The following is a 26077-nucleotide window of genomic DNA, read 5'->3' as shown; positions in this document are numbered from 1 at the left end:
TTTTTTTTTTTTTTTTTGAGACAGAGTTTCACTCTTGTTGCCCAGGCTGGAGTGCAGTGGGGTGATCTTAGCTTACTGCAACCTCCACCTTCTGGTTTCAGGCGATTCTCCTGCCTCAGCCTCCCGAGTAGCTGGGATTACAGGCGCCTGCCACCACGCCCGGCTAATTTTTGTATTTTTAGTAGAGAGGGGGTTTCACCATGTTGGCCAGGCTGGTCTCGAACTCCTGACCTCATGAGCCGCCCACCTCAGCCTCCCAAAGTGCTGGGATTACAGGCATGAGCCACTGTGCTTGGCCAGGGGTTTCATATTCATAATTTCATTAGATACACTATTGAGAACACTGCAGTTTGTAGGTTTGCTATTTGCCCAGGCCCACACAGTTCATATAAACCAGAGCCAGAATGGCATCCTGTCCTTCCGGCTCTCAGTCTAGCCTTCTCACCTGTTACCCCACGTCAATTCTAATTCTAAACCAAGGGCTCTAATCTCAACCTCCAAACCAAGTCTCCCCATCATGATGCAAATCCAAATTCAGTTCCGTGTATGTGTGTCTTCACGTGCGCATGCGCGCACACACGCGTTTTAAGCACCCCTGGATTCCTACAATCTCTGATGGCAGTGTATCCATCAAAAATGATTCTAAATGAAAATTATACAAATCTAACTTCCTTGTGACTGTGTGGGAGGCACAGCTACAGAACTGCACAGTGCTCACTGCCAGCCGAGCCTTTAGCCCACATCCCCTGCGATACCAGGGGATGCATTTTGCTGCGTCTAGGCAGCAGTGGCCTCTGTTTGGTGGCCACTTTGCTGACAGGCAGGTCTCGAAGGCTGAGATTTGGTATGGTCCCCGAACTGAATTTCTCACTTAGAAATTACTTCATTAGAGCTTAAGAAACTCAGGGCTTCCTACCTTGAGGAAAAGATCTACGCCCTGGTACTGACTTCCACCAACAAATTGTTTAGTGTGGCGTCAAGCTCCTTTGTAAGCTGGTTGCATCCTGGATTCCACACTTCAGAATTCAGCTCAGTGTTTTTTCTTTGTGCTTGGCTTTATTTATGTATTTATTTATTTATTTTTGAGATAAGATCTTTGTCACCCAGGCTGGAGTGCAGTGGCATGATCTCAGCTCACTGCAGCCTCCACCTTCTGGTTCATGCAATTCTCCTGCCTCAGCCTCCCAAGTAGCTGGAGCTACAGGCACGCGCCACCACGCCCTGCTAACTTTTTTTAATATTTTTAGTAGAGATGGGCTTTCATCATGTTGGCCAGCCTGAATTCAGCTTGTTTTTAATTTTGAGTCAAGTTTCTTGGTAATTTTTATGTCTTAGTTATCATGGTGAAGTCATCTCACCTTTGGGTTCTTGCTTCCCTTATGGAGAGAAGGTTTAAAAAAAAAAAACCAACTTAGAAAAAGCCAAACTTCTGGAGGGTTTATTTTCGTATTAATGTCACTATTCTGCTAGTGATATTATACTGAAGTTTTACAAAATGTTAACGTTGGGGGAAACAGCAAAGCATAGAAGTGACTGCTCTGAATTATTTCTTACAAATGCATGCGAATCTAAAATGATTTCAATAATAATATTAATGTTTAAAAAAGAAATTACTACATAAACTGATCTCATTTGAGGAAATTCGACTTTGAACCTAAAAGACCAACTCACAGGCTCTAATATATGGCAAGATGTTTCTGTTATTTACGTTTTCCTGGTTCATCCTTAAATGTCAATCTTATATTCAGGTGGTTTCTCAATAGAAATGTTTAAACTAAGTGTCCATTTTATAGAAAGAGGATAGCAAAACACAAATATTGTTAGTATGCTTTAACACCTAACTTTTCCCAATCTCTAAAATGGTGGTGTAATCAGAATTTAAATACTTACTCACAATCACCACCTTTTCTTGGTTTGTGTCAGAGAATGTAAGCACTTCATTCAACCAGTTTAGCTGTTCTCGGCTAAATCCTCCATTAAACTGGACAAACTGGGGCTCAGAAAGTCCTGAAATGAATGCAGTAAGTTAGACCCATCAAAAGTCATTTTTTCCCCTCATTTGGACATTCAAATTTAGTTAATGTAGGGACACTTGTTTTTTCTTTACGAACATCTGATTAGCAATAATCAACTTAAAATAGGAAATCACAAGCATTTAGAGAAATATATAAATACATCACACTGCATCTCACTCTTGACAGTCCCCTGCTTACTTCGCTGGCTTTCCATTAGACTAAAAATGCAAACTTCTTATAAAGTCCACTGAGCCATTACATAGTCTTGGCCCTGTTTACACTCCAAAATCATCTTGTACCTCCCTGGCCCTTTCCTGTGCTCTTCAACAGTGCTCAAGTCTTATTCCATTTAGTGCCTGTGCATGTTTTTCCCTCAGTCTGCTAACTCCCTATGCCCATTCTTTCCCAGGGAGACTCCTCCTTGTCATTTAGGTCTCAGCTTAAATATCTTTCTCCTTGGAGAGGCTTTCCCTAATCACCTAATCTAAAATAGTAACCCTAATCCTTTTCCACAACACTCTATAACATGATATGCTATTTCCTTGGCAGCACTTATGACCATGGAAATAATCTTGTTTCTGTTTCATTTATCATGTCTTGCCCACTTACTGTGTTTGCTCCCTCCATTCCATCCATCAAAAAAGTTAATATTGTTAGTATTGTTTACAGCTCAGAATAGCTACCTCTGGAAAAAGTGCCCAGCCTAGAATAGGCATTTAAAATATCTGTTAATCAATCTTGAATAAGCTGTAACCAATCCATGTGAGAGCAGGCTTGTGAGAAATCCTGACCCTGAACAAGTGACAATATTCTTTTACCTTAATTGTCCATCTTCCTGCTGAATAAAAGGTAGTTGAAGAATTTAAAGACAATCTATTAGATTCTCAGCTCAAAGGAATAATTCACCTTGAGGACTATTCAGTTCCGTATTTGGATTGTGCTCCCTCAATATCTTCATACACTGCTCGTATTTTGGAGAAGACTGATCCATGCCCAAGACACTCAAGTCATACGCATCAAGTAAAACGAACCGGAATTTAGGGAATGGTACAAAATGATAAGCATAATAATCCTCTGAAGGCATGGTCTCGGGATGATGTACGATCTGATCTTCTAGAAACTTAGTGTTAAGTTTAGAGTGTGTTAAATACTCTCTACTGAAGTTATAGAATTCGTGGTTTCCCCATGTATGATGAACTGGCACTTTAAGCCTCTTGAATGTGTCCATAACAAGTTCTAGGGACTTTTCGGATGCATTATACTGTGCATTATATCCATCGATGATATCTCCAAGCTGAAGGACACAACACGGCGTGCTGCTTTCATTATTCCAGTCTTCAATGGCGCCCTGTAAGTGAAGAAGACTATGTCTGTAGTATCGCCGCCTGGTTCCTTGGAAATTAAAGCCATCTTCTAAGTCAGCATATTGAACATCTGCAATAACGCCAAAGGAGAAAAGACGCTCTGAACTCTCACTTAGGGCTTCAGGACTGGGTTTATCATCCATAACCTCCAAACAGGTTTCTAAATAAACTAAAGTAAAAAAAGACAGCTAAATTATAAACGTTTTAATTCCTCAATTTCACTGCAGAAAATGATAAAGGGAATGTTAAAGGTTAATTCATTAGACAGCTTGGTACAGGAAAAAGTACATGGGCTTTAGAGTCCAACAGTCTTAGGTCTAAACTACTAACCATCTAAAACACTCGCTTTCTCTTCTGGAAAATAGATAATCTCTTTCAGAAGAGTAACAATTTACAAAAGGTACTATCCTATCAATAAATAGACATTCTAATGCTAATGAAGTCCAATTTAAGTCTGGAACAATTGCTGATTTTTAAGAAATATTCACTTTAAACACACACACACACATGCCCCCCCCAACACACACCTGTCCCACAAACACCAAATAATTCTATCAAAAACTTCAAGATTATTATTTTTTTAAGAAAGCTGTATATTACATTCATTCACTGTATGTACTTTGCAAGATTCCTATTATGGGTTATTTTGTGTCAGGCTGAATCTTTGCTCTTCCTTGGTGGGTAGGTCACCCAAAATAAGTTTCTCATATTTTGTATCTGAAGTAATAGGTGAGGGGGAGGCAATGCAGATATGAAAGGAGAGGAATAATTTGAAACAACAATAACAAAAACATCCAGCACAAAAACCAACTGACGTGACTATTATCATTTCTGTGAACAGTGGTTCCTGGTTCTTCAATAGTTGGGATTAAAACTTGCTTTTTTTGTTTGTGGTTTTTTTTTTTTTTTTTTTGCATGGTCTCACTATGCTGCCCAGGCTGGTCTTGGACCCAAGCAATCCTTCCACCTCAGCCTCCCAAGTAGCTGGGATTACAGGTAGGAGACACCACACCAGCCCTGGATCCTAATTTGAACCAGGGTTTTTTTTTCTTTTAAACTTGAATATTAACCTACCCCACATCAAAACAGAAAAGATGAAATCTTTTCTTCTTATAAATGATCTCTGCCCTGCCTCAGTGGCCAAAAAGAACAAGATTTAACCTTGAAAAAACTATTATTCGATTGTTTAAACTGTAAATTATAATCTCTTAAATGAGCCCAGAACGCTAATGATTCAAACAAAAATCAAAGGCCAAGATCCTAAATTGTCAACAATTTTTGTCATAAAGACTATAGTAATAAACTGTTGCTGTGGTGTCTGAATTATTTAAAACCTAAAAATTCATTTGACTTTCCAAAATTACTTTCAGACTCCTCATCTCTAGTCATTTGACAAATGTATCTACAGAGTTCCTACTGAAACCTCTACGGACATGTAAAATCCCAACTCTAAGAGTACTCCTATAACAACTCTAAGATTAGTACTCCTATAACAACTCTAAGAGTACTCCTATAACAACTCTAAGAGTACTCCTATAACAACTCTAAGAGTACTCCTATAACAACTCTAAGAGTACTCCTATAAGAGATGAAAACAACTCCACAATTGGAATAAGGATAAGACTTCAGTTTGACTTATCTGAGAATTAGGGGCCTCTTTTCATCCTAAAACTGTTGTTACTAATGATACACTCTTTAATCCACCTAATTATGAGTTTCAGCTACTTTCTTCCTTAATCTGGTTGGGCATATCTAGCCCTAAAATAGGTAACAGCACCAGAAAGAGATGGAAATCCTTACACATGGTGTTCTCATACTTTTTTTAATTTGCCCACTTCTTCCTGCAGCCCCCATCTGAAAATCTCATTAGATATCAAGTCAGTAAGTATGTATGAGGGTGTGTAAATTAGAGGTAATCTGATTGGAAAAGCAGGTAACTTCAATAAATTACAGGAAATACAAAAATCCATCTAAGTCAGTTTAAAAATCTCTAGCCTTATGTTAGGTTTCAAATATTTGCGATTCCAAGTTCAGATTAATAGAAGAATCAAATCAGAAGATAACTTAGCAAGTATATAACATGAATATTATCACCAAGGTTAAGAGAAAACTATTTCTGGGGGGTGATCTTATCCCCTGCCAAGTGAGCTTGTTTTTGTCTTTAAATTCAGAGCCTTTATGGTGACAATATGTGTTGTGGATCTCCTCGAGGGGATTTAGTCCCAATGAACTGGATCTTCTCTCCAGAAGACAGCTGTTATTTTTGCCTACCCAGCATTCATTTCCTGTTCTTAAGGTGACAGCACCCCAATTTTTCTCTAGGCATTTTTCCAATTTCCCACTCTCAGTTCTTGTGGTCTGACCTCCATCCCCATTCACCAGCTGGGGAAGTGAAATCGCAGACACATGGCCCAGACCTGGCCAATAAAAGCCCAGTTTCCTCTGGCCAGTTAGGGGTAGGCATGCAACTCAGGCTAGGTCACAATAAGCATCAGCCCTGGGACAGGCACTGGCACTACTAGCAAAAGTAGTCACTGTCTCCTATGCTGATAAACTAAGGCCTCAATTTTTGGAGAAAAATGAACGGACAAGAAATCCAACACAGAAGGAAACAATTCTGAATGATGGAAAGACAGAGATTTCTGAAAACATTAGTTGAATACCTAAATTCACCTGTCCCTGGTAGAACCATTTCTGGTCATTCAGTTACACATATCAGCACATAAATTCTCCTGGGCTTAAAGCTAAATTAAATTTATTTTCTGTCATTTGATACCAAAATCCTCTCAAATACACCTTCCACTGGAACACAGTTCAGTTTAGAAAAACTCAAGGCTATCCTAAGAACTGGCAATTTTTAAGGAAAGTTAATGTGGAGAGAAGCACCAAGGGGCACACTTCAAAATAGCAATGTGTTCTGGGGGAAAAAGAGAGATCCAAAGTGTTGAATATACACGGCTTTTAAAAATAAGGTTAGTATCCCTTTATCCAAAATGCTTGGGACCAGAAGTGTTTTAGATTTCGAACTTTTTCAGATTTTGGAATATACTTAACAGTTGAGCATTCCTGATCTGAAAATCCAAAATCCAAAATGCTCCAATGAACATTTCCTTTGAGCTTTATGTTGGTGCTCAAGTTTCTGATTTGGGGGCATTTCAGATTTCAGAAACACATTCAGGGAAGACAGTCAGGATCAGAAGTGAGTATGTCAGGGCAAAAAGAACCAGGTGGTTAGGGAACTGACTCTCCTAGCGAGTTTAGCCTTTCCTTTCTTGGTTCAGGGAGATGTTGAGGGAGCTCAGAAAGATTGGTCCTGGTGAACAGAGAGATCAAAAACTCAAAGCCACCTCCAGTGAGGAAATTTAGAATTAATATGCATTCTAATGTCAGAAAGTTTTTCAAAATAGCTCCCTCCTTCCACCAAATACAGACACACACAAAAAAATCAGTGAGTAGAGGATAATTGTTGAAGCTAGGAATGGGTGCAAGAGGTTTATTCTAACTACTTTTATGTGTGTTTAAAAATGTATATATAGGCCGGGCGCGGTGGCTCACACCTGTAATCCCAGCACTTTGGGAGGCCGAGGCGGGCGGATCACGAGGTCAGGAGATCGAGACCATCCTGGCTAACATGGTGAAACCCCATCTCTACTAAAAAATACAAAAACTAGCTGGGTGTGGGGGCAGGCATCTGTAGTCCCAGCTACTCAGGATGCTGAGGTAGGAGAATGGCGTAAACCTGGGAGGCGGAGCTGGCAGTGAACAGAGATCGTGCTACTGCACTCCAGCCTGGGCAACAGAGCGAGACTCTATCTCAAAAAAAAAAAAATTATAAAGTTAAAAAAAAAAATTCAAAAATTTAGAGAAAAGCAAACCTGGAAAAATTAGAAGACCTAAGGAAATATTTTGCTTTTGAATAGAAAGGAGAATGGCAAGTTTTTAGTGAACTTTATTTTCAAAGTCTGCCTGCACCATTTATTATATGCTACATTATCTAAGTTTTAAAGAGGTATTATAAAGTGCTGAAAGCTGCTTTGAAAGGAAAGACCCAGAACTGAATTATAGTCCTTGTGTTTCCTGGAGCAAAATAACCTTCAACACGTTATTGTGAGCTTCAGCTGAGTTACGATCACAGTAAACTATTACTTTGTAAATCTCTGTAAACCATAAAGTACTATATGCATGTTAAGAAAATAATTTTAAAATTATATATCTGAAAATCTGTCTAATGAGCCTCAGATAATTGAAACTACTGCAACATTTTAATAGAAGAGAATAATGTAGAAAAGTTTGTAAGAGTTGCTCTCAAAATTCCCATCAAGTCATGGTACAGGGTAAGTAGCCAGCATTTTGAGAAAACCACCTTAGGCATAAGAGAATTTTTTTTTTTTTTTCTCTGAGACAAGGTCTGGCTCTGTTGCCTGTTGCCCAGGCTGGAGTGCAGTGGTGCAATCACGGCTCACTGTAGCCTCGATTTCCTGGGCTCAAGTGATCCTCCCAATTCAGCCTCCCTGGTAGCTAGGACTACAGGCATGTACCACCACACTTGGCTTTTTTGGGGGACTTTTTTCTTTTGTTTTTGTAGAGAGAGGGTTTTGCCATGTTGTCCGGGCTGGTCTCAAGCTCCTGAGCTCAAGTGATCCACCTACCTCAGGCCTCCCATATCCAAGGATGCTTAATTACTGAAAAGTTGCTACAAGATCATACTAATAAAACTTCTCCAATACTTAAGATCGGCAGAAGGCTGAAGTTCCTTGTGGAAAGCCTTCAAGCATCAATAATGAACTTGTAAAAGAAGTAGCTCTATCCTGAAAAAAGTATGTTTCCTTCACTCTATTGTCAAAGGTGAAGGGGGCAGCAGGGGAAGTCTAGAGATTAATAAAGGAGACTCTGTTAAGAGAGGCTCCTAGCCTAAGGGTGCAGCAGACGTTTTCTATGCAGAGAGCATACCAAAAGGAAACTTAAGTCGGGGCAGGAAATGTTTGTGGTTAGGAGTTAGGCCCAAGGGGCAGGGGTCTGGAACAAAAATGCAGTAAACACATTAGGGTGCTGGGAAGTTCACAAAAAGTTAGGGCCTAGCTGTCCCAGTCAAACCAGCCTAAAGTTATGTCAAGAACAAAATCTGATCACTATTGATAGAACCAATATCAGATGATACTAATCCATGCCCTGCTTCTCTCAAGAAAAATATCTAAATTGGGGCCAGGTACAGTGGCTCACGCCTGTAATCTAGCACTTTGGGAGGCTGAGGCGGGCGGATCACATCAGGAAACTGAGACTGTCCTGGCTAACACGATGAAACACTGTCTCTACCAAAAATACATTTAAAAAAAAAAAAATTAGCCAGGCTGGTGGCACGCGCCTGTAGTCCCAGCTACTTGGGAGGATGAAGGAGGAGAATCACTTGAACCCAGGAGGCAGAGGTTGCAGTGAGCTGAGATCGCACCACTGCACACTCCAGCCTGGGCCACAGAGGGAGACTGCGTCTCAAAAAACAAAAAGAAAAGAAAAAAGAAAAATATCTAACTTGGAAAACAAAACATAAACCTCATTTGTTAACTTTGGTGGTTTCACAGCAGTAATAAAAGTGATAAGGATATACAGGATAACACTGTAGGCACCTTCTGGCACTAAAGTTTCATGGGTCCTTGCCATCAGGCTCAGGTGTTACTAGCAATTCATCCAAAATGCAGTTATAAAACACCTACTTTGAGTCAGGAACTATTTTATTTTTATTTTATTTATTTTTTAGGGGCATAGTCTTGCTTTGTTGCCTAGACTGGAATGCAGTGGCCTGATCACAGCTCACTGCAGTTTCAAACTCCTAGGCTCCAGCGATCCACTCACCTCCGCCTCCCAAAATGATGGCATTACAGGCGGGAGCCACCACATCTGGCCCCAAGAACTGTTTTCAATGATAGTATTTTATTTAATATTATAAAATTAATATGAAGAAGTTGCTACTAAAAGAAGCACTTTAGCAAATAAAATTTAATAGATGAACTAGAAACACTGACTTCAATCTTAATTTGGGTGTCTGATCAGGTAACCTACAATTAGGCAATTAGAGATGAACAATACTTTTCGTATGCTATTTGCCTGACTACACAAGGTACTTTTATGTCTTTTTGTCAATTACAGGAAAAAATTATCCCTGGGCAAACAAATACACAAAGATAAAAGAGTAAAAATCTTACCCACGGGCAACTTTAAGATAGAAAAAAAATAGTTTGATTAACGACTTGAAGTGCTGAACAAACATTTAAGAACTCTGGCAGAAATTTCTGAAAATCCTAGTCCAACCAACAATCAAAAAACACAGGTAACAGGATGCTCCGTTACTGGGTTAGAGAGCAACACAGTTGGCTAGTATGGCCAACTCATAGAAAACAAGCAAACCAACCATGCTCTGGTCCAACACTCACCAGAGCACGAGTTTCTCCTACTCGGTGTCGGTCCCTTGGGGGGAAAAAAAAGCCACACAGGAGCGAGATCTGTAGTTAAGTCATTAGAGGTTTTTGCAAAGCAACCACCGAGGCAGGGGCGAGGAGGAAGTGGTTAATATTGCGGATCTTAAAGATATAAATAAAGGCAGATGGAATGAAGTTAGACTTGCACAAGGAACGAAAAACATACGGATACTCTTGGCCTCATTAGTAAGGAACATAAGCAGTTCCAGACGAGGAACCCGTAACAAACTTCAAATCACGAAACTTTACGAAGCAAGGGAGTCCGTGAGAGTATTTTAAGAAACTGGGGCCCAGAAAGACTAAGTTAAGGGACGGGATATCATGCCATCTACACTTCTTTATACACTGCTATGCTTTATTAATTAGGGTACAATATAATATTAAATAACTAGAAGCGCTGGGCATTTAAAGTTCTTCCAGACCACCCAAACCACTCAAATTATCCTAATTAGCAAATTTTTTTTTTTTTAAGTTACAGATTATTTCAATTGCAATGGGTCGGTTTCTATTTCAAAGATGTAAAGGAGTCAACAATCTTGCACTTCCTCTTGGCCGGCAGGACGACGTTGACAAAGTCGGCCAGACAAGGAAGGGTTACGGGGGCTGCCCAGTCCTGTGGGTTTCTAGGCAGTGTGTTCTCTCTTCCGAGGTTGGGGTGGCCCCGGGGCGAGGAGCTAGCTGTGGTCACCTAAGCCCCCGACCAAGGCGGCGCGCCCCCAGCACTTGGGGCCGTCTTGCCTCGGCCCAGCCGCCCACCTGGACCCCTAAGGCATCCCCCTTCCGTGGCTCCGCGGTCCCGTGGCACCGCCCAGCCCGCGCCGGACCCGCCTCCAGCCGCAAGCAACTACCTACCGTGCGCCGGCCCCTGAGCTGAAAGGATCCTGCCTACGGGATAAGCAACCGCGCCACCAACGAGCGGGACGGACAGAGCGGCTCCTTCCGACTTCCGGAGGAAGCGAAACGTTACCGGAAATCACGGGGAGGGTCAAAGGATACCCGGTCTCCAAAGTTCATGGCGATGCTGGTCCTAGTACCCGGACGAGTTATGCGGCCTCTGGGTGGCCAACTTTGGCGCTTCTTGCCTCGCGGACTCGAGCTTTCGGGCCCAGCCGAGGGGACTGCGAGAGTCTTGCTGGGGCAGCTCTGCGCGCGGCAAGCGGAGGTGTGGCGTGCCTCGGGGCTCCCTGGCTACTGCTTAGGAACCCGGCCCCTCAGCACGGCGAGGCCGCCACCCCCACCCCCGTGGTTGGAGAAGGGCCCCAGAGACTCCACGCGCCCCTCGAAGCCCGGGGTGAGTGCACATCTGGAACCCTTCTGGTGCTCGTCGCTGCTGTCGGCCGGCCCAGCCGCCACATCCCACTTGATCGTAACTAAACTCAGACACTAACTACTCCGCCTCCCTGAAAGTTGTCCTCAGCTTGGGCGCCTTACCTGCGTCATGGAATTTCATCCTGCATTTCCCGTGCTTAGCCGGTAGTCCCAGTTCTCCAGAGAGAACTTGAGACCTTACTTACACCCTCTCCACGTGGCTGGATGCCCGGACTTGGATTTTATGTTAGCGTTTCCACCAAAAAAAAAAAAAAATTAAGTTTCAGATTTTCTTAAGGGTGTGAACCTAAAGTTGACTGTGATTGAGGAGTCAGAGGACTTTTATCATTTGTCACTTGACCCTCATCCAGAGTTCCATGTATACGTTGAAATTGAAACAAAAAATGGAACTTAGTTATGTGTGGATGTGCCTTTTTCTTGGGGTTCTCTCGAGTTCCGGTTCTGACCCAGAAAGAACTTGAGAGCCACTATTCTGTGGTAAAAGAAGTGGGTTTTCGGAGTTGCGGGAAGGTTAATGAGTTAGGCCTAGTTGGCCAGCTTCTTTCTCATTTGGGGAGTTGAATAAGGGTACAAAGAAATAATGGCAGTAATTTGCAGAAAGCTTCACTTTTAGATGCCTCTTGTACTTTGGCTTTGTTACTTCTGGAAGCCAGAGTTAGGTTAACCTCCCAAATTTCGTTTGGTTTGTTTATATTCTCAGTATCAGCATAAACAGATAATGGTTTTTGTGTGTGTGTGTGTGTTTGGATTTTTGGTTTTTATTTTGTTTTGAGACGGAGTTTTGCTCTGTTGCCCAGGCTGGAGTGCAGTGGCCTGATCTCGGCCCACTGCAACCTCCGCCTCCCCGGTTCAAGCGATTCTCCTGCCTCAGCCTCCCATGTAGCTGGGTTTAGAGGGACCCGCTACCACGCCCGGCTAATTTTTGTATTTTTAGCGGAGATGGGATTTCACCATGTTGGCCATGCTGGTCTCAAACTCCAGACCTCAGGTGATCCACCCGCCTCGGCCTCCCAAAGTGCTGGGATTACAGGTGTGACCCACGACGCCGGGCCATAATTGGTTTTTAAGTCACGATTGGAGCCAGGGTCACACATAGTAACAATCATGGTACTTGAGGTTGTATTTTTGTTTGTTTGTTTTTTAAACGTGAAGAGAAACTGACTTAGGGAACTTTCCCTTGGAGATGACTGTCTTTGTAATTCAGATCCCAGACCTAACTGCATCCACAGAAACTTTGAGCATTTTCTCATCCCTGAAACATTTTGCACATTTAACAACATCATGGCCTGTGTGTATATTTATTAAATACTACTGTCATAAGTTTATATGGTTAAATATTTGCATCTTACTAGAATTTTTATGTTTGAAATCCCTGCCCTAGTAGCCTGTTTCCTGGAAGTCTTTAGCAATCACATTTGCTATTGGAGGAGCTTTACTGGCTGGAATGAGGTACATGAAGAAAGAAAAGGCAGAGAGTAAGTAGCTGTCATCTGCTCAGCCCTAAATAAAGTTCTTCCTGGCTATGGACTAACACCTTTTTCGTTGTTTTTAAGCTTTTTGTTTTGAAACAACTTTAGATTTACAAAAAAAATTGCAAAGATAGCATAGGTTCTATATACCTTTCACCCAGCTTCCCGTAATATTAACATCTTATATAACCATGGCACATTTTTCATAACTAAGAAATTTAAAGTGGCACACAACTATTAAATTACAGCTTCTATTTGGATTTCGCTTGTTTTTCTATCAGTGTCTTTTATCTGTTCCAGGACCCAAGCTAGGATACCACTGCGTAAGAGTGTTAAAAGATATACTGTGGATAGATTTGACTGGGCAAGATGAAATCTGGAGGGTACAAAGATGACTAAGATGCACTCCAGCCTTTGAGGTGCACACGGCAGGGAAACTGACACAGAAGTAAAGGATTTTACTAGATGCGGTTCTGCCAGGCCAGAAGGAAGCTTAGCATGTTCTGAGAGCAAAAGCGAGGCCCAGCCTTGGGATTTGAGAAGGCTTCCTAGGGATCAGGCAAGAAGCGTGGTGCGAGTAGATATTGCATGCCCTCTGTGGATGAGGGGGTGGTGAAGAGAGCCTGGCCAGGAAATGCCAGGAACTACTCTGGATTAGCATCTTGAAATATTTAGAAATTGTTTGTAAGAACTTTGTATTTTAGTGAATATCCTAGGACGACTTTAAGATTTGGTTTAGAGGTTTTAGGTAAATCTTTAAGGTATTGCTTAAATCTTTCCATTCTTTGGAGTCTCTTTTGGTAACATTGTAGACAAAGGCCAATGATTAAATCTGGGAATTCATAGGCTTTGGGAACTTAGCAGTGTAAGTTTTGTACTGATATACGTGTGTATATATATATATAGATCAGACTTTTTGGCATAATAAGTAGTATTGGTAAGATTTTCATAGTCTAATAAGCAGTAAGTTCCTTTAGTTTCACAAAGAAAAGCTAGGAAAGTTGTGGCAGGAAAATTCTAGAATATGGAAGCTTTTTTTGACTTTAGTTTGGAATTTCAAGTGCAATTCTAACGTTTGTTTTATTTTAAAAAATGTGTTATGAAATAATCTTAAAACTCTTCCTAAATAATTTGAGAGTATTTATTTGCCGACATGTTGCCTCATCAGCTCCAAACACTTTTTGGTGTATTTCCTACAAACAAGGACCTTCTTGAACGTAACCACGATACAACCATCAAAATTAGAAACTTAACACTGATATTTTGCTACTGTTCAGTCTTCAGACAGGGTTTTGTTTGTTTGTTTGGTTTTTGAGACAGAGTTTTGCTCCTGTTGCCCAGGCTGGATTACAGTTCAGTCTTCCAAGTTTTGCTACTTGACGTCTTTCATAGCAAAAGACATCCGTTTCATCCGTTTCAGAACCACACCACCTTGTACCTAGTTGTTCACCTTAGCCGCCTCCATCTGTAACAATTTCCCAGACTTCAACTGACCCCCACGATCTTGACAGCTTTGACAGTTACAGGAGAGTTATTTTGCAGAATGCCTCTTAGCTTGGATTTGTCTGATGTTTCCTCATTCAGGTCATTCGGGTTGTTCGACTTTGGCAGGAATATCACAAAAGTGATGCTGTGTTCTCCTTGCATCTGGTCAGATACCACATAGTACCAGTTGTCCCATTACTGATAGTGTCCAGTTTGATCACTTGATTAATGTGTGTCTAACAGGTTTTCTACTGAAAAGTTACTCATGTAATTAATGGTCTTTCGTGATTTGTATTGGCATATGTATACTTAAATATTCTGTTCCCCATCACACTATCAATGCATTCGTTTATTTATATCTGTGGACTTGTTTGCTGTATATTCATTCAGTTTCAATCCATAATCTCTTTATTTTGATGCCCAAGTTGTCCCAGATTGATCAGCCGTGGCCCCCTTGCAGCAGGCTTCTGTGGCTTTGACATGTTCTCTGAGTTCTGCTTTCCTTCTGCCACAACAAGAGGTTCCAGCCTCATTTTCCACTTTCTTTGCCGCAACCCTGGTATCAGCCATTTCTCCAAAAAGCTGTTTCCTTTTAGTCAGGAATGATATTTAGAAGTCAGGTTCTGGGCTCATCGTTCTTGGAGTGTGTCTGCTCCCTGGTCCTCTCAGTGGACATGGTGAGAAAATAGATGTATTTATGTACATCTATATTTATTTTATATCTATATAGATAGAAGCTCACACTAGTACCTCCAGTATATTTCCAGTACTACAGGGTTCAGCCTAGCTTTCTTCCTCTCCATAGTTGATTCCATTTCCTATTGTAACTCTCTTGTCTTTAATATATTCATTTATTTCATCAATTTCCTGTGTGTAACTAAGGTCCCATCGCCACTCTCACCTCCCCACGCAGGATCAGACTCCATATGCCAGGCCACCCACCGTACCCCACTTGGGTTCAGACATGCAGCTGTAGGCCACTGCGGCCCCTCCCTGCCCCCAGCATGGACACACCTAATGGCTTAGGACTGAATTGTTCCTGAAAAAGAAGAAATATTGTTTCCTTTTTTACAACATACCGTAGTATTTCATTTGATTTTGTTTTAATGTTTCGTGCTTATTTTTCTCAAAAGATTTTTTTAGCTTCTTGAAAACAAACTCTTTTTTCCACATTTTGTGCCCCCACCGGGAGTAACATAGTACTGGCCATATGTCAGGTATTTGAGTACCTCTGATTAAACTGACTTTTTTTTGGTGTGTATGTTTGTGTCTCCTTAAGAGTTAGAGAAGGAACGGCAGCGACAGATCGGCAAGCCTTTACTTGGGGGACCCTTTTCCCTCACAACTCATACTGGGGAGCATAAAACTGACAAGGACTACTTGGGTCAGTGGTTATTGATTTATTTTGGCTTCACTCATTGCCCTGATGTCTGTCCAGAAGAACTAGAAAAGATGATTCAAGTCGTGGATGAAATAGGTAAGAAAGCCGTCACTAACTATACAAAGTATATGTTTACTTAATGTTACTAGGTTTTTGACATTCTCGTATTATTGTTAGGTGGGGTTTTGCAATTATGTGATTTGTAAGAACATGAAATCTCAGCATTTGTCTTGTTTGTTGCTTTGAGTCTTGTGACCTTATTCTCCACTGAAGGAAGCTTGTTTTGATGTGAAATGTTAGATCACTTAAAAATGTCAGTGTGTCTCCCTTAACTCGGCTTTTATATCCCTTCTTTTATTGCATCAGTGAGGCCACCATTGCCTCTTCCCCACTGATTGTGACAATTAAATTAGGAAATCTTTGCAATGGTTTGCAGTCTGTGGCATTTTACTAATACCAGTAAGAAGGAAGGGTGCCTCCATAAAGTGTATCATTTCAGGATATTCAGTTCTTATTAACAGTTTACCTTCTTGCCCTTGAGACATGGTGAGAGTGAAAAAAACTACAGATACTGGAGTGGATTAAGAGATAAGATAGCCACATGACATTATCCAGGGGAAGAACACTTACGTGCTGGTGCAGGCAGTTGACAGGATATGTAACCTTATATTATCCACCACAGACAATACTACTGCGTATGAGTCTGCTCCTCCTAAAGGCCATCCCATCCCCATACCCTTCCCCGTGGTCTTCCTCTTCACCTCGATGTTAAGATGTCCATCTGTTTTCGAAACACCTAGCTGTCCAGCACGTCCTCTACTCTACTGTTATTGCTGGTTTTCTTTGTCTTTCCCCTTAGGGTGTGAATACAGACTAATTGGAACTCTCTTTCAGATAGCATTACAACTCTGCCAGATCTAACTCCACTTTTCATCAGCATTGACCCAGAGAGGGACACAAAAGAAGCCATCGCAAAGTATGTGAAAGGTATGTTTTTAAATCATACTTTACATTTATTTAGCTTTAAAGTTTTTGGAATATCAGTTCATTTGAACCTTACAGTGCCTTGTGAAATAGGACAAATGGTATTATCACCAATTTTATGGGCAAATAAAAAGATGAAGCTAGGAATTATTACTGTGGATAGTCAGGGCATAAGTAAGAAATGGGTTTCTCAATTCCTGATGCAGTGCTCTTTATGTTTTGTCACAGAGAAAGGATTTGAACTTGGCCTTCATGTATCAACTAAGTTAATCGAGCCTTGAGTTGAGAGTAAGGACACATTGCTTCTAATTCCAGCGCTGTAACTCATTCTCTCCTTGGTAAAATTAGGACAAACATATATTCCGAAAGTATGTTCATTGGGAGATTAAAGATGAATAATTAAATATAAACATATTTTGAACACAGCACATGTTTTATAAATTTAAAACATTTGCTGTGACAGGCCAGGCATGGTGGCTTATGCCTGTAATCCCATCACTTTGGGAGACCAAGGTGGGCAGATCACCTTAAGTCAGGAGTTTGAGACCAGCCTGGCCAACATGGTGAAACCCCGTCTCTAGAAAATACAAAAATTAGCCAGGCGTGGTGCTGCACGCCTGTAATCCCAGCTACTTGGGAGGCTGAGGCAGGAGAATTGTGTGAACCCGGGAGGCGGAGGTCGCAGTGAGCGGACATAACGCCACCGAACTCCAGCCTGGGCAACAGAACTAGACTCTGTCTTAAAAATAAATAAAACATTTACTATGACAAACACATAACTGTTGTTTCATTGACGCGTAACAGTTTTACGTATTTATGGGATACAGAGTCCCTCTCCTCCCCTATCTTTTCCAGCCTCTAGTGTGCACAGTTCTTCTCTCTACTTCTATGAGATCAACTTTTTTAGCCTCTGCATATGAATATGAACATGCAGTATTTATCTTTCTGTGCCTGACTTTTTTCATTTAACATATTAATAGTATCCTCCAGGCTCATCTCCATTGCCACGAATGACAGGATTTCATTCTTTCATATGGCGGGTAGTATTCCATGATGTATGTATACCGCATTTTCTTTATCCATTCACCTGTTGATGAGTACTGTTGGATTTCATATTTTGGCTATTGTGATTAGTGCTGTAGTAAACATGGGAATGCAGACGTTTCTTCAATATACTGTTTTCATCTCCTTTGGATATATACCCGGTAGGGAGATTCCTGGATTGTATTGCAGTTCTGTTTTTAGTTTCTTGAGGAACCTCCATACTGCTATCCACAATGGTTATACTAATTTACATTTCCATCAACAGTGTGTATGAGGTATCTTTGTTCTGAATCATTGTCAGCATTGGTTATTTTTTTGTATTTTTGGTGATAGTCATTCAAATTGGGATGAGATACCTAATTGTGGTTTTGATTTGCGTTTCCCTGGTGATTGGTGATGTTGAACATTTTTTCGTATACTTGTTGGCCATTTGTATGCCTTCTTTTGAGAAATGCCTATTTAGATCATTTGCCCTTTTAAAAAATGTTATTTTTGTTTTTGCTGTTGAGTTGATTGAGGTCCTTGTACATTCTGGATATTACTCCCTAGTCAGATGAATAGTGTGCACATATTTTCTCCCATTCTTCAGGTTGTCTCTTCCTTCTGTTTATTGTTTCCTTTGCTGTGTAGAAGCTTTTTGTTTTGATATAATCCCATTTGCCTATTTTTGCTTTTGTTGCCTGTGCTCTATAAAATTTTGCCTTGTCTACAAAATTTTTTCCCAGATTAATGTCCTGAAGTGTTTCCCCTATGTTTTCTTCTACTAACTTTATAGTTTCAGGTCTTACATTTGTCTTTCCTACATTTATATTTGATTTTTGTATATGATAAAAATAGGGATCTAGTTTCAGCACCGTTTCTTGAAGAGACTGTCCTTTCCCAGTGTATGTTTTTGGTGTCTGTGTCAGAAATCAGTTGGCTTAATTTCTCGGTTCTCTATTCTGTTCCCATCGGTCTGTGTGTCTGTTTTTATGCCAGTACCCTGCTGTTTTGTTTACTATGGCTTTGTACTATGTTTTGAAGTCAGGTAGTGTGATCCTGCCAGCTTTGTCCTTTTTTATTAAGATTGCCTTGGCTATTAGGGGTCTGTTGTGGTTTTATAGGAATTTTAGGATTGTTTTTTCTGCTTCTAAGGAAGGCATTACTTTCAATGGAGGAATTTCAATCAAACATCTCTGTATGCTGTTTAAAAGCTGTTAGGCACTTTTAAAGACTACAAATTATAGTAGAATTGAGAGTGGATGCTTAGGGTCTAATTCAGCTGTGAGAGTGGGCAAGTTTAATTTCTCTAGACTCAGGTTCAGCATATGTGCTTAAAAATCAGGAATCTGAATTTAAATTATGTTAACATTGATTTAATAACTGGTTAAAAGCACTAAAGAATAGTTTTGGCCGGGCGCAGTGGCTCAAGCCTGTAATCCCAGCACTTTGGGAGGCCGAGACGGGCGAATCACGAGGTCAGGAGATCGAGACCATCCTGGCTAACACGGTGAAACCCCGTCTCTACTAAAAAAAAAAAAAACTAGCCGGGCGAGGTGGCGGGCGCCTGTAGTCCCAGCTACTCGGGAGGCTGAGGCAGGAGAATGGCGTAAACCCGGGAGGCGGAGCTTGCAGGGAGCTGAGATCCGGCCACTGCACTCCAGCCTGGACGACAGAGCCAGACTCCGTCTCAAAAAAAAAAAAAAAAGAATAGTTTTATATTTATATTTATTATATGACACATTCAAATACATGTCTTCTAAAACTTTGAGGTTATTTAAAAATATGTTTTATGAAGGATCTGCTGTATGTATAATTACTTCTAACACATTTATTAAAGTATAATTGACATGCAATAAAGTATAGGTATTTGAAGTATATAATTAGTTGCCTTTTGTAACTGAAACCATCCCACAGTCAAGAAAATGAACATGTTACCCTCAAAAGTTTTCCTTTGCCCTTTTTAACCCCTGTCAGTTTCACTGTCTGTCTCATTTTTTATTTAGAATTTTCTCCCAAACTGGTTGGCTTGACTGGCACGAGAGAAGAAGTCGATCAAGTGGCCAGAGCATACAGAGTGTATTACAGCCCTGGCCCCAAGGATGAAGATGAAGACTACATAGTGAGTAAATGCTCCAGTTTTAACCCATGGACCAGCTCCCAGATCCCAAATAGTCATAAGACTTTCAATGACTGACTGGCTCTGAGAAGAGAGAAAACCTAAGATTATTGCAGAGTCCTTAGGAATTTTTTTTTTTTTTTTAGACAGAGTCTCACTCTGTTGTCCAGGCTGGAGTGCAGTGGCACGATCTTGGCTCACTGCAACCTCGCCTCCCAGATTCAAACAATTCTCCTGCCTCAGCCTCCCGAGTAGCTGGGATTACAGGTGCGTGCCACCACACCTGGCTACTTTTTTATATTTTTTGGGAGAGACGAAGTTTCACCATGTTGGCCAGGCTGATCTCGAACTCCTGGCCTTTCCCACCTCAGCCTCCCAGAGTGCTGGGATTACAGGCGGGAGCCACTGCACCCAGCCTCCTTAGGAATTTTGAATATTTGAAAGGATAATATAAGCATGTTTTTTACTTTTTATTTGTTTTTGAGATGGAGTCTCACTCCACCACCCAGGCTGGAGTGCAGTGGTATGATCTCGGCTCACTTCGACCTCCACCTCCCGGATTCAAGCAGTTCTCCTCCCTCAGTCTCTCGCGTAGCTGAGATTACCGGCGTGCGCCCACCCATGCCCGGCTAATTTTTGTATTTTTAGTAGGGAAGGAGTTTTGTCATGTTGGCCAGGCGAGGCCAAGAGGTCTGGAATTCCTGACCTCAGGTGATCTGTGCTGCTCACCTCAGCTTCCCAAAGTGCTGAGATGACAGGCCTGAGCCGCCGCGCCCAGCCAGAAGCATGCTTTTTAAAAGATGATTGTTTGATTTGTATTCACTATTCTCATAATTCAGTTGCCTGTTTTTCTCTTATAGTGACATACAGAATTTTAGGGCAATTTAAAACCAGATACTTGGGTGCCAGGTTGTAAATAAAGAGAAGCTGTCATTTGGGACAACACTTATTTTGAAGAGATTGTATTGGTTCTCACTGTGTCCCCAGTATAGAGGTATCAGAAATTGTTCTTTTGGAGAACCAGTTTTAGGCCATGGAGAACTGCATTTTTAGGTTGAATGAGAATTCTGAAAAGCAAAAGATAAAAGGTTTATTTGCCCATTGACTATATGCGTTGGACAGTTAGGTGTTAAATGTGTGCTTTTTAATGACAAGGAACAGAAATTCTGTTGTACTGGTGTCGCTCTTATATGAACTATCCTCATATTCATCAGCACTGCCCCAGAAGCCTTAGGGTCATGCCCGAGTTACTGTGTTTCTTTTCTTGTCAGTGGTTTCACAGTGAAGCACCAAAAACGGGCATTAGCGCCACCATGATCCACCAATTTTCTTCTCAATTTGGACATTTTTCTCCTATCACATTAAGAGTCGGCATTGTATTTTAGCATTATTTCAGTTGTTATCTTAAGTTGTCATACTCTGGTTTTTCTATAATATTGTTTGGGCAGGGTAATCATAAGATCTTTCTAGCTGTGAAGCTGTCTTTCTAGAAAGAAAGATGGCCAAGACCCTGAATCACTGATCCAGCAGCTCCCCATGGCCCGTCCGAAGAGTGAGATGCAGAGGGGGTGGGATGTCTCAGTGCAGTGCTTTGTCTTGACAGCCAACCGTGGTTTCTCTGTCCCTTTGAACCTGGAACACATGTGCTCCTGGAGCCTACAGCCGAAATTAAAAGCAAGCTTCTGGCCCGTTTGCCTTAATTAAGCCTACACAGTAATCTTGTCTTCCAGTTGTGCTGCCTTGTAGAATTAGGGAAACTTGGATTCCTTGGAGCAAAAGATGAGAAAAATGAGCATTTTTCCTTAAGCCTTAATTGTAAGGAAAGTAGAGGGACCCTCCTCTGTTTTCCTCTTGCTGCTGTAGCAGAATAAGAGAAGCGCAGAGAGCCACAGTGGCCGAGAGAGGAAACCATAGGAAAAGGACTTTCCAGACTTCTTTTTTACAGAGAGTTGTGGTAACTGGTTTGGAGTTTATCTGATGATGACAGCAGGAATACATGAGCTCATCAGTCTGATTTCCAGCATTAAATGAGTTATATTAAATTGTTTAAATGTATACAGTCCTAAACTAGGTAACACTCCATAGTCTTATGCTTAGAACTCATAACTCAGAGTCAGAAAGTCATAAATCAGAAAGAAGTTGTACAAGTAAACCCAAACAGCCTGCAAAACTTAAACTGAAAACATTCAGTTACAGTGACAAGAGATTTTGCTGAAACCAAAGTGCTGCTCACGGCAGGAAGGGGGTTATGGTCAGACTGCTGTCACATACCCAGCTCTACTCAACTGCCCCTCTGCATTTTCTACTTAAAATACTTTGAAACCTTTAATTGTGTAGCCTGCCTTGCCTGGTTAGTATTGATGTGGCAAGAATGTATCATATTCATGTCTGCCTGTAACAGCAGTGGACAGCTGGGTGCCAGTGAGACCATAAAGCAAACACAAGCCTGGGCACTGAAGTCTATACTCACAACACAGATAATCCAGAATACGGATATTCATTTTTTAAATTACAAATGAAAACGAAAATGTGTAAGTCTTATGGAGACTTCTTGGACCTTGTAGAATGTATCTTTGGCCCCATTTTTAGAAATACTGGCCTACTGCTATAAGAATCTGACTTTTGATGAAATTCGATGGGGAATTCATTGCTGTACATTTGCTAAACATCCAATAGGGGGAGACACTCTCCAGCTTCTTAGGCTTTTCATTAGTTTGACTTCAGTCCCTTGAGGTCACAGATTTTCATCCATAAGACAGTTTGGGAAACTTCTATTAACATTTAAGGACCTGCAGAAAGTAAGGGGGTACCTTTAAGGTTAACGTTGAGATGTAATGGAATGAAATTTTCTTAATCTGAAACAACAGCAACAAAAGGTAAGCTTCTGGCTTTTGAGTGCACTCTTCAGACTGATCGAACTGGGTATACCAAATATTTGGGATTCCATAGAAAGCTGGATCTGCACATTATTGTATTTTTTATATATAATAGTTATTATATAGGTATTAGTTAGAAAGTACTGTTGAAAAAAGAATACAAATGGCTTTCAAACCTAAATGTTCAGTTTCCTAATAAAAAAAAATGTGAATTGTATAATGAGGTAACATTTTTCTTTTAGCTCAGCAGTGGTCAGGAAATTTGAAAACATATTGTCAAAATTGGAAAAACAGGAAATATACTGGAGGAGTGAATTTGGAACAGCAGGCGCTCTCATGCATTGTTGATAGGAATGAAACTCATACACCCTCTTCAGAGGGCAGTTTAACAGTGTCTCTCACATTTAAAGTGATACACTTTTTAGGCCAGAGATTCTACTTTTTGGACTTTATCCTACAAATATACCCTATGGCATTGTAAAGAGAAAAGACTGAAAATCCAGTAACCATTTTTTAACTACTGTGTATAATCTGATATAGAACAATGTCCAATATATTGTTAAATGAGAAAGCAGGTACTCTATAATATATTGTTACTTGTGTATAAAAAAAAATAAGTGGAAGTGGATATATACACATAGTAGATGCAGAGAATTTCTCTGGAAGGATACGGAAGGACACTGGTGACATTGGCTCCCTCTAAAGGGAACTGAGGCACTCTGGGTGTGAGGACGGGGAGGGACATTTTCATTGTATAAATTTACTAGATATTCCTTTTCTATGTGCATATATTACCTTTTCAAAACATAACTCACACTAAAACGTAACTTGCACACTAAAAAAACTGAGTTACTGCCCTCCACTAGAATTGGAGCTAGAGGCAACACGGTGATAAAAGTTGGTGGACTTTAAAACTGGACAGATTCTAGCTTTTAAAGTTAGGCCTGGCACTTAGCAATTATATAATTTACTCTCTCCAGCCTGTGATGCCATTTGTAGAGGAGGAGAATACCTGTTTCATGGCTTAAGATGACATGTGAAAGAATTTGTCAGTTAATGCTGGTGTCCTTTTTCTATACAAGGAAGTACTAGAACTTGGAAGACCTCTATATTAGAATAAATGTCAATTTGCTCTGTCACAACCCAAAGGAATATTGAGGAGTGACCTGACAAGTTCAACAGATACAGATAAAACGATGTTTTTGTTGTGTACTACAAGGTAATTTATATTAAGAACACTCAGAAAATGCGTCCCACATACTGTAATTTGTTTTTTTAACAGAGAATAGAGGAAAGGAAGAAATAGGGAGAAAGAGTGATGTAAGCTACAGAGTAAGACTTGAAGAGAGAACTAGAGACTGACTTCTGATTTCTGTGTCAATTGTGTGGAGAAATAGAGCTCCCCGTGTTGCTCCGACAGTGAACTGCCCCGCAGCACTTGAGATCCAGTTGTTGGCGCTCTTTTGGTGCACATTCTTTCCTTATGCGGGGAGCAGGTGCTCTTTCCATTTGCTGTCTGAAGAATGCGTGTATAAAAGATAATACCCTCACAGACATACGATGCATGCTGGGGTATATTTGGGCAGTGTCTCCAGCTTGGTATTTGTAATTACATTCCTGTCTTTCTTTGTCTTGCCAAATAGCAATCAAGCCTGCAATAAATTCCAAGGACTCTTAAGTGCCAAATCTTACTTGAAATTGGGTTTTATGGAAGTGTCTAACTAAAAAAACTGGTGACTAATCTTAGTTAAAGTTAGAGCTGGGACCGTTTTAGGACTTTGCTGGGAAAATGGATGCTGAGTTTCAGATGACTCTGTGGTTGGGGGGAGCAGCATTTACGCTCCCGAGGATTTGCTTTCCAGGTGATTTTTAAGATGACTCCGTGAGTTGGCGGCAGGGGCTGGGAGGCTGGGGAAGGGCAGCATTTATGGCTTCTGAAGGTTTGCTTTCCAGGTGATGGATTGATTTCAGACAGGATTATTCAGTGGAGGAGATAAAAATTGCCTTGGAGAGAAAAATGTTTCTTTTCCTGTTTCTGTTTGAATTACTAATATTAAAACTAAATATTGTCAACTTTATAGATTATTTAAACTCGTGATTAGTTTTCTGATTTCTTCTCATAAAGCATGGTAAGCAGAATTTTGGCGGTAATGAATGACAACCAGTTCTTTCTAAAACATAAAGGAATAAACCCAAGAACTGATGAAAGAAAGCAGTTTTGCACCAACACTTAATTCCATGTGATGTCTCCGTAACATGTTTAGGGTCTGAGGAGATACTTTACTCAAAAATGAAGGTATTTTTCAACAGCATTGCTATTTCACAAGTATTGACTGCTTTATGAAAGCCTGCAGCAGCTGTTTCTTAGAACGTGAATTCTTTTCTCAGAGAGTGTGTGAGTAAATGTGTTAAGGATTAAACCAAAAGAATTTCAGGTTCTAGCTGTGACAAGCAATAACCAGTGCAGATGTTTAGGACACAAAAGATTTTAGACAATTTTTGTTAGGAATTTGCTATAATAGGCTTAAGCCTATTCCCTGAATAATAGATGCTACAAAGGTTATTTAAGCATGAATGTAAAGTTCTCTTATCTTGCAGGATACATTCAGTAAAATAAGCAGCTTATTTTGGTAATCTTTGTCACACTCTCCCCGCTTTTCTCTGCAGGTGGATCACACAATAATAATGTACTTGGTTGGACCAGATGGTGAGTTCCTAGATTATTTTGGCCAGAACAAGAGGAAGGGAGAAATAGCTGCTTCAATTGTCGCACACATGAGGCCATACAGGAAAAAGAGCTAGCCAAAGCAGTGTTGCTGGATGCAGTATTCTCTTGCTAAGAGGAAGGAAACTTTGTCTCGCCTAGGAGCTTATATAAATATAAACATATATACATGCAGTCTACAGAAAGGCCTTCATATCATGAGAACACTTCTGTTTTGGATGGGGATGTTACCCTTGCGTTCAACCAAAATTGATTCTTGGAACTGTAAAGTTTACAACCCAAAGTCAGAGGACCAAGTTAAAGTGAAGCCAGTAAAGAACCCACCTGCGGAAAGGACACGGCGGGGCGAGGCACAGCCAGTGCATTTCTGCCTGCAAACAGGCCCTCCCAGCAGCTTTCCTGCCTCTCCATTGTCTTGGACCCTTGCTCAAAGAGCTGTGGGACTGAATTTCACAGAAAAGAATATAATTTTCATAGTGCTCTTGCTTGTCTCTTCTTGAGTTCTTTCCTCTTCTGAGTTCTTGGTGGCTAATAACAGATTAGGGTCTCTGCCGTTCAGACTTGATACTTGAAAACTTCAGTTTTCCTTATTAATGAATATCACTATCGGATTTGACTAATGAAGAGGAAATCTATCGTTTGGGGGAAAGAAAACATCAGTTTGATGTCTCTAGGGGGTCTTTTGTGTGATTTTTAGCTAAGTGGTGTGCCAGGGTTTCAGTGACATACCCAATGAAAATAAAGAGGATATTGATCATGGGGGTGATGCTGAGTACCTCTCTGCATATACTGAATTGTACTTTGTGTAAAATAAACATATTCGATTCTGCTGTTCAG

General features: G+C 40.8%; 2 protein-coding genes across 3 annotated transcripts in view; one reads left to right on the top strand and one right to left on the bottom strand.

Moving 5' to 3' along the window:
* The window catches only part of ADPRM (ADP-ribose/CDP-alcohol diphosphatase, manganese-dependent), a 13613-nt gene extending 2822 nt beyond the window's left edge, over positions 1 to 10791 (bottom strand). The window contains exons 1-3 of the mRNA XM_011973179.1: positions 10702 to 10791; positions 2922 to 3539; positions 1891 to 2007 (exon numbers count right to left, since the gene is read on the bottom strand). Of these exons, the coding sequence (XP_011828569.1) occupies positions 1891 to 2007; positions 2922 to 3522 (718 nt within the window). The 5' untranslated portion in view covers positions 3523 to 3539; positions 10702 to 10791. The remainder of the gene's footprint in view (positions 1 to 1890; positions 2008 to 2921; positions 3540 to 10701) is intronic.
* LOC105534450 (protein SCO1 homolog, mitochondrial) lies at positions 10427 to 26077 on the top strand. 2 transcript variants are annotated; one of them, XM_011973180.1, is made up of 6 exons: positions 10427 to 11140; positions 12563 to 12653; positions 15412 to 15609; positions 16408 to 16500; positions 19527 to 19642; positions 25183 to 26077. In XM_011973180.1, the coding sequence occupies exons 1-6, from the start codon at positions 10862 to 10864 to the stop codon at positions 25315 to 25317; spliced, it is 912 nt and encodes a 303-aa protein (XP_011828570.1). In that variant the 5' UTR covers positions 10427 to 10861; the 3' UTR covers positions 25318 to 26077. The 2 variants fall into 2 exon arrangements, with proteins under 2 accessions (XP_011828570.1, XP_011828571.1); XM_011973181.1 differs by having other exon boundaries at positions 15412 to 15516; positions 25183 to 26076.

The sequence above is a fragment of the Mandrillus leucophaeus genome, unplaced genomic scaffold, assembly GCF_000951045.1.
Source record: "Mandrillus leucophaeus isolate KB7577 unplaced genomic scaffold, Mleu.le_1.0 Scaffold135, whole genome shotgun sequence".
Taxonomy (NCBI): domain Eukaryota; kingdom Metazoa; phylum Chordata; class Mammalia; order Primates; family Cercopithecidae; genus Mandrillus; species Mandrillus leucophaeus.
Note: the sequence above shows the minus strand (reverse complement) of the source record. Positions and strands in the feature narration are given on the sequence as shown.